The sequence below is a fragment of the Gastrolobium bilobum genome, unplaced genomic scaffold, assembly GCF_033153095.1.
Source record: "Gastrolobium bilobum isolate Gb01-03AN ecotype WA unplaced genomic scaffold, APGP_CSIRO_Gbil_v1 utg1578, whole genome shotgun sequence".
NCBI lineage: Eukaryota > Viridiplantae > Streptophyta > Magnoliopsida > Fabales > Fabaceae > Gastrolobium > Gastrolobium bilobum.
The window spans coordinates 314,448-322,719 of NW_026899219.1; the positions used below are offsets into that span (position 1 = coordinate 314,448).

The following is an 8,272-nucleotide window of genomic DNA, read 5'->3' on the forward strand; positions in this document are numbered from 1 at the left end:
TTTTAATTTACACAGTGTATATTATATTTAATATTTAATAATTTAACAAAAAAATAAAGTTAAACTTATAATAGCCAACAATTTTATAAAAAAATATTAGATATCCCAAATATTTATATTAAACTTAATAAAATGATAATCATAATCCAACAAATCTAATAATTGGAACTAAAAACGCAACACAACGTATCCTTTAAACTTATTTTTTTGAGTCTCTACAACGAGTGTCGAGAAGTGTCAGACGCGATACGTCGGAGCTTTTAAAGTGTCGGTGCTTCATAAGTTGAGACCATATCCATGTATATATCTCACGTGCCTTGGTTTTTTTACTTTCAACCTCTAAGGGATCTTTCATTTTTATTTTTCACCCTAGTGTTTTATCATTTTGGAATCATTAAATATTATTGTCTCCTATATTCATATTTTTTAAATGGGTCATATAAAAAAAAAAAAATTCTCTCACTTCTAACTCTTTTCTATCTTATATTTATTGTTTGGATAGGGGATAATATTTTTCTTACGTTATGTATTATCCTAAAATTAATTTAATTTAATTTAGAAATTAGTTTGTGTTTGGAACTTAATATAAAAATTATATAATTTAAATTATTTAGAAATCAAACTCATGTTTAAAAACATTATAAACGAAGTAAATCATTAATTAATTTTTAATCCATCAGTACCGATCTTTGTTAATGAAACTATATTATTATATAGTTTTTTAATTTGTTTTCCAATTAACTAATTTTTAACTTAATTTATTGTAACTAGACGTGCCGCATTCCTCATTCAGACTTTTCCAATTAATCAATATCAGTATTATCTAAGTTTATTCATTTATAAATTATTAGGACCTACAAAACAGAACAGCAACATGAAAGTGGCTTCCTCTTTTGATAAAATGTAAGTAGAACCTGTAATGTTTGGGATCAATAGTTAAGTGAAGAATTGCATGAATTCCCCGAGACTAACACTTAATATGCTCCCGCGCATTGCATCTTGATAAACTGTGTTTCATAGATCACAACTTAATGGAAGTTCTATACCATGTTAGCTACTTTTCCCTTTTATAATTTCATTAGATGCTAACAAGGATGAATGGTACGTCAGGCAGACACGGAATCAGGAAATGAGCGTACAACTTCAAAACCCATCCAAGTACCATATCTCAAAGCCAAACTGAGCTTAACCTGTGACAGAATTCCACGGGAGAAACTAGGTACATATCAAATGTTTTATTAAATAATTAACAACACTGTTAATCACATATTTCAATTGGTTAACCATATTTCAATTAAATGTAAATATTCATTAAAATAATATATTAATTAGCAACAAGCTAACTACTAATCAATTTTTTTTATTTTTTTAAAGAAATATAACCTCAAACATTTAAAAAAATAAAAAATTAGTTGGTAAACTGACACAATCCAACCGTCCTCAACCCAAGTAGGGTTTTCTAAACAGCTCATTTTTATAACATGGATAATCATATTTTAGACAAAGCCCATTATTTTTTATGAGAAACATGGACTCGCACTGGCTAAAGATGTATAAAGCTAGTCAGTATAGCAAATTAACGAGAGACTTTTCTTTAAAAAACAAAAACAAAACTCTTGTAAGTAAGTTAGTGTTTAAAGTAAATAAACAATGGTTTGCTCATTTTTTCCTCCAAAAGGGGATCCTTTTAGTGTAAAGGAACACTAAGTAAACACACATGGCGTGGTGTAAGTAACCATTTCAGAAGAAAATTTTGGATGACTTACCTTCTGCGTCTTCAAGCTTTTTAATGAATCAAGTATGCTGGGTGTTTTTTTCTACTATATATGCTTTGTAAATTATTTCTATAACTGACAAGGAAATCAGAAAAGTTATTAGTACAGTAAAGATGGTGAATAAATGGTAATCAAGGCCAATCTAAATGTCTTACATCCTCACTCAAGGTCCAAGCACCTTCCGCCATCTCATCATATAACTGGTTCCATCCCCAACTTGAGTACCCCAAGAAAAACCAGTAATCACCGGCTGGTTGATTTTCTGATATCAGCTGCTTAATTTTACGAATTGTCGCTACATGATCAAGGAAGTAAATTCCAGGTAGTATTTCAGGTAAATAATTTATGGAAACTGTTCTAGTTAAGGATAAAAGAGGCATTCCAGTTTTCACAACTGGACCCCCAAGGGACAAAGGAGCCTCTGTTAATTTTTCAAAGCCTTCTTCCAATTTAGGCAGGGAACTCCATTGCATATGCTTGTTAATCATAAGACCTTGAAATCCAGTTATTTGATCAGCTGCCACAATGAGAATCTTTGATCCATCAAATGGTTGAGTCCCCGAAAGCTTTTCTGTGGCAATTAGCACTGAACCAATCACCACGTGAGGTGATGTTTCATGCAGTCCACTTGATACAGGTGAATTCATCAGGTTAGGTTTGACCACTTGGTCCAGCATCATTTCTTGAACTGGGCTTCCATGAAATTTGTTGCGTGTATGAAGCGATTCCTCATGGATGCCAGTTTGCAAAGTATCATATAAGTTCTGACTCCTGACTACTCTTTCAGATAGCCACAGAACTGCTACTGAAACAATGAGATAAAAGCAAGAATTTAGACTACCACAGTTGATGTTGTAAGGTTGAAGAAACAAAGGACAATGAACTAAAAGATGATATGCTGAAAGAAGCAGACGGCAAATAGCAGATACACTAGCTACAAGTCTGTGACTCTGTCCTGAACCCAGAAATGCGTTCTGAGTTTTCAGAATAGAGATGAGTAGAACAGAGAGAGAAAAGAAAAATGAATACTTCCGTATTGTTTACTTTTTTATTTTTAACCGTATTGTTTATTGAATTGCAAACTAAAAACCCAAGAGAATTCTCCTTCCAAGGGTTTCCCCAAAGAGTTGCCTCTTTTACAACAGAGCCTTTGCTCAGTTCTCACATCTAAATTTTCGAATGCCTATCTTGTACCTTGCTCTCCTGCTATTTAAGCCAGAACCTCTGTGCTTAACTACTTATTCCCTTGGTAGATTCTAACTGTAACTATCTTAACATATATCTACCCGTCTAGGAATCAAAAGGGATAGGAAACAAAGATCTGTCAATGTTCATAAGAGAGTTTGATACAGTTTGACGCCAACAATATCTGATTCAGATGCTTAATGATAAACCATATATACAATAATAGTAAATCACACATGAATGTTTACCTTTCTCTTTGATAAGATCATGAAAGTTACTTCCATGCTCAGCCACAAACTTCATAACATCAATTACAGCTGCATCTCCTTCATAAAGAAGAGGTTTCTTCTTTTCTGCTGGAAATAAAACCAGAGCAGGATAAACTTCCCTCTGCATATGAAAAGTACACCAAACAACATTAACCAGAGACTATAAACAAAAGGCTATAATGTCCAAAACTTTCAACTGCACAAAATTTCAAATTGCCAGGCCTGGCAATTAACTATTTAAATTCAATGTTACATGTTTCAAATAAATCGTAGATTAGGTTCATCATATTTCTTCATATCTGTTGATAACAAGAATATAAAGTTTTAAACAATGTGAATGTCCCTCTAGGCTTTGCAATGCAACTAAATTAATCCCATCACAAATTCTATTATTCTAATTTATCCATACTTCTCGCTCATTAACAATATATTAACATAAATGAGCAACAGTTTTACGTGCAAGTTACTGCTACAAGACTTGGTAACTAAGCAGAGAAAACTTTCAAAAAGGCATTGTTGTCCTTTAATGCCTGTAGATGTCCCAGACAGGAAGGACTCCTTTCATTGGTATTCCAAATATTCCACTGAAGGAAAATTAGTCTGCTGACACTGTTGTAAAAGTACCAATCAACAATCCATCATCTTCATTTGGCCCAACAATAATGACACAGATAAGTAATATATTGCCAAGTAAATACAACCCACTAGTAAACTCAAAATGTGTACAAAAAGAGTGACAATAATACATGATGGATGTAAAAAGGAAACAGAGCACGAAGGACTTGAAGACAGTTCCACAGGTACCTGATCTACTGACTTCAGTATAAAATCACAGTCATTCAATGTACAATCCAGTAAGTAGATTGCCGGAAGCTTCATCGAAACATAATCCAAATTTTCTGCCATGTAACAATCAATTGCCAAACTGTTAGAGACTGTATCTACCATTTCAACAGGAAATTCTTCCAAAAATCAATTCAAATAACACCATACAACATCAATCAAGTCTGCCGAATAGGATAACAACTATTGGCATTCATGAATCATGAAAAGATCAGTGGTGCAGAGTTTGATAAAGACACTCATTTACAACTTACAAGTGAAAATTAACATTTCATGATCAACTAACAATCAATTTGATCTTGTCATGCAGTTGGTGGGAACAACAACATGCACAAAAGAAACAGGAACAGCTAGTTACTAATACAGAAGCTACTGACCAGTTTACTAAAAGTAAAGCCACAAGCTTCTCCCATTTTAGCAAAACTTGCTAAAAACAAATACCCTAAACAAGCATTTTAACTGGATGAAAAATGAGGTGGTAGAGACAGACACACACATATACACACAATCTTACCAAGATCAGAAATACCCTTCACATTCTGAGACCCCCTCTTTAAAATATCCATATAGCTCTTGATGGCTCGATATACTTCGCGAACAACAACTTCCATTCTCTGGCAGAATGCACACCAACTGTTGCTAAACAAGACCAAGACATCTTTATTCCATGCATTAGAAGTGCTTTCTTTGTTAGATAGGTTGAAACCAACAAGTTCAGAGAAAGTATGAGTCGTGATTCGAGGTATAGAATCCACCTCATGAAAATCCAAATTAACAAATGGAGGATGAGTGGCCTCCCTTTGGCTTTGAAGAAGATGTTCTGACCTCTTATATGGAAGCAGGGTTCCATTAAGAAACTCAGAAAAAAAACCATACAGTGAAGAAAAGTCGAAACTTTTCTCTTCAGGGTAAACATAATGCTGCTGCTGAAAGGGATCAACTATAACCAAAGATGGAATTCTACATCCACCAGTTAGTCTTTTAAGTAATTGGTAATTACCATCAGAATAGAAAAAGGAACCATTGAAACCGAGAAACTGAGCCTGTTCTCCCCCGTACTCATTTCCGTCTGAAGAATCATCTGTTTCCGATTCAATGATTTCAGCAGTAGAAAGTTCATGATCTGTGATGGATTCTTCAGATTGCACATATTTTATCTCTTCATTTGTTACAACAGAAGGTCTCTTCACTTCATCATGCTGAATAGATGGATCGGTCAATTTGGGATTTTCCTCAGGCCCTCCAGCAGATCTATATGGATCCCCATCCAGCATCACAGTATCTGTATGGCCTTCTTGAGAAGTTTCTGTCGAAATTTGATTTAGCTGAACTTCTGAATGTGATTGTTGTGAATTAGCTGACCTGATGTCTATATCATCAGATAAAAGTTGGAAACCTAAATCCTTTGCAAGGGAGCTTAGTTTCCCATCCTTCTTTTGCTGGAGAAGGTAACCCAAGATCTCATTCAAAGAACTCACTTGTAAATCAGAAGCTACATTTTCCAAACTAATTTGCTTACCCTCATTTATTATCACGATGGACGACATCTTGTCCTTTAGTTTAATCTTCTGTGCAGTCACAGGCAGCTTTAGCCTAGGAAGCTCAGATGTACTCTTAACACTATGATAATATCGGATGGAAACTTTCTCGTGATTATCAGTATTCTTCTTACCTGTTTGGTTCACAACATGATAGTGTTGTGCCAATACTCTAAAATCTTTAAGAGCTTCCTTACTTTTCCCCCTAGTTTCTGAGGAGTCAGATGTTCGATCAACAAATAGAAGTACTGATGGCTTATTTGCTGGTAGAATGGGCTCTTGATCATGTCCATCAGCTTCCAGCTAAATGATGACAAACAAAACAGTGTAAGTCCCAAAATTGGATTAGTTAATTGAATGAAGTATGGATACTTTCATATTGGTGGTGTATCCATATCAGTTAAATAAACCAGTCTGCAACAATACAATCAGAGATGGGCTTAGAGATTGGATACGGTTGAGATGAAATATAACATTATGGCATAAACTGCAGAACATGAAACAAAATTTAGAGAGGTTTTATTCACCTCTTTGACAATATAATTATTCATCTGCAAAACATACTTCAAGTCGTCCTCTTCTTTAAGAATTTTTGAACAACTTGAGCATCCAGCAAGGTAGTGAACCGCAAACCATGAACCAGAATCACCAACACCTAAGGATGAAAGCATCGACCTATCTGAAACCAGTCCAAATCTATGTCGTTCCAGAGGCAGAAAGAATTCTTTCACAGCAGTCATGAATTTCAAGTAGAAAGAATGGAAACGCTCAAATTCTTCAAATGAACAGGAATTAAGAACATGACGATTCCTATCCTTGGAGCCTTCCAAAGGACCACCTTTTACTGAGGTAAACTCCCCAAGCCAAGGAGCTTCACAAAACCCTTTATCAAAGCTGAGTTCAGCCTTGCACATGTCATCCTCTGATAATTTGGGAAACAGAAAAGGGTGAAATGATGAATTTATTATTTAAGGTCAAAAATTTCATATTTTCATGCACTTAGATAATACCAGCCACCTTCTGGTTAGTCTTCTCCCTTGATACTGATATTCTATAATTACCTCCACTTAAGCCCATTCCAAGGTGATCGCCTGCAAGGAAAAAACCCACATACCTACAGTGACTCACCTTCTGATGAGGGTTACGACAATTAATACATTCCAGAAAATATATATACGCATGACATAAGTATACAAAAAGAGAAAGGAAGCCTCGGCACAACGGTTGGTGTTGTCGCCACGTGACCTGTAGGTGACCGGCTCAAATCATATAATCAGCTCCAAAGTAAGGCTGCTTACTATATACCCACACAATGGCTCAGATCCATTGTCTCATTGATTCAACATCATGTGATATCCGGGAGTCACATGGCAACAAGAGTAACTGTTGTGGCAAGGCCACTCTTCAAATATATCTAACTAATAATAAAGTGAAAAATTTTAGTACATTACCATTATACCATATACTATTACTAATATCATAGAAATTATTTCTGAAATAAGCAAATGTTAAATAAGATCAAGGTAGGTAAACATCAAATTCATTGAGGCTACACTTACAGAAGCCAGCAGCAACATTTAGACTCACCGTGCATGCTGAAACCATTAACCGTTCCATTTTTCATCTTATTTTCGGCAAGCAACTTTGGAGTCCATCCACAAAAGTCAACAAGAACTAGAGCCTCATCAGTTGAATCAAGGAATGTTGTGAAATCTTGAGGAGTGTTGAGGGCTTTAAGGGGAACCTCCTCAGGCGCAAGGGACATATAATGATACAATGAAGACAATATATTATTTGCTCTAAGCCTTCCTCTGTACTTGTAAGATACAGAATAATGGAAATAAATTACTGTTATTTCATCAGTAGCAGTAGCACCTATGGAATCTGCTAGCATCTTCTCTGTGTTTCTATGAATAAACATGAGTTTTAAATTGCCAAACTCGTGAGGCTTATCAGCAACCACGAGCGAAACATGCTTCATAAGAGAGCGAGACTCGCCAGACCCTACGGTTCAAAATTGAAATCAAACACATTAGAACCACAACAACATGTTCCTAGCATAGCACAGAATCTTGAATGTGAAAATAGATTCTCCAAATCAAAAGCATAAGTTAAAAAAAAAAAAAGTGTTACAGGGAATGGTGACGAGAAGTAACACGTGTTGATGGAGTCCGATTTGAGAAGAGAAATTGTGCTTGGTGAGGATCTGCCATTGGCACGAAGAACAGGGAACAATGGATAAGGATGCTATTGCTATTGCTATTGTTATTGCTACCACTCTGGACGGAGGGATAGGGGCCTTCATTGTTAACTCTTTCAGTTGCAGCTCCCGTGAACTGCTCAGCTTCGCGACGGCTACAACCACTGTCTCACACTTTACACGGCGCAGTAGCCTTTGTGGATCGGGTCGGATTTCAACTTCTTGTTATATACTCGTTGTTTCGGATCCATTATTCCAAACTGAACTAGTTTAGTTTTTTTTTTTTTTTTTTTCAGTAAAATGAACTAGTTTAGTTAACCGATGCAGAAATTGTTTTCCTTTTTTTATTTCGATAAAATTCCTTTAATTAAGTTTTTAATTTAAAGAGAGTAACTACTATGCATATTTATATTTTATTTTAGGAAAAAATGTGTATCATTTTAAAGGATGTAAAGTTATATC

At 35.1% G+C, this 8,272-nt stretch overlaps 1 protein-coding gene across 2 annotated transcripts; it reads right to left on the reverse strand.

Moving 5' to 3' along the window:
- Positions 1-930: 930 nt before the first annotated feature.
- On the reverse strand, positions 931-8,018 carry LOC133288399 (uncharacterized). 2 transcript variants are annotated; one of them, XM_061486151.1, is made up of 10 exons: positions 7,744-8,018; positions 7,198-7,614; positions 6,621-6,701; positions 6,138-6,532; positions 4,587-5,913; positions 4,034-4,128; positions 3,209-3,350; positions 1,931-2,580; positions 1,767-1,850; positions 931-1,190 (listed from the first exon to the last, which is right to left on the reverse strand). In XM_061486151.1, exons 1-9 carry the CDS (start codon positions 7,913-7,915, stop codon positions 1,845-1,847), a joined length of 3,285 nt encoding a protein of 1,094 aa, XP_061342135.1. In that variant the 5' UTR covers positions 7,916-8,018; the 3' UTR covers positions 931-1,190; positions 1,767-1,844. The 2 variants fall into 2 exon arrangements, with proteins under 2 accessions (XP_061342135.1, XP_061342134.1); XM_061486150.1 differs by having other exon boundaries at positions 1,767-2,580.
- Positions 8,019-8,272: the final 254 nt, after the last annotated feature.

What these genes read in the sequence shown, in the direction of transcription:
- LOC133288399 (XM_061486150.1), bottom strand. Translation starts at nt 7,915, where the DNA reads ATGAAGGCCCCTATCCCTCCGTCCAGAGTGGTAGCAATAACAATAGCA. An exon ending in GAAGGGTATTTCTGATCTTG is followed by an intron (nt 4,129 to 4,586) that starts GTAAGATTGTGT and finishes GTTACATGGCAG; the next exon opens with AAAATTTGGATTATGTTTCG. An exon ending in TGATCTTATCAAAGAGAAAG is followed by an intron (nt 2,581 to 3,208) that starts GTAAACATTCAT and finishes TCATTGTTTCAG; the next exon opens with TAGCAGTTCTGTGGCTATCT.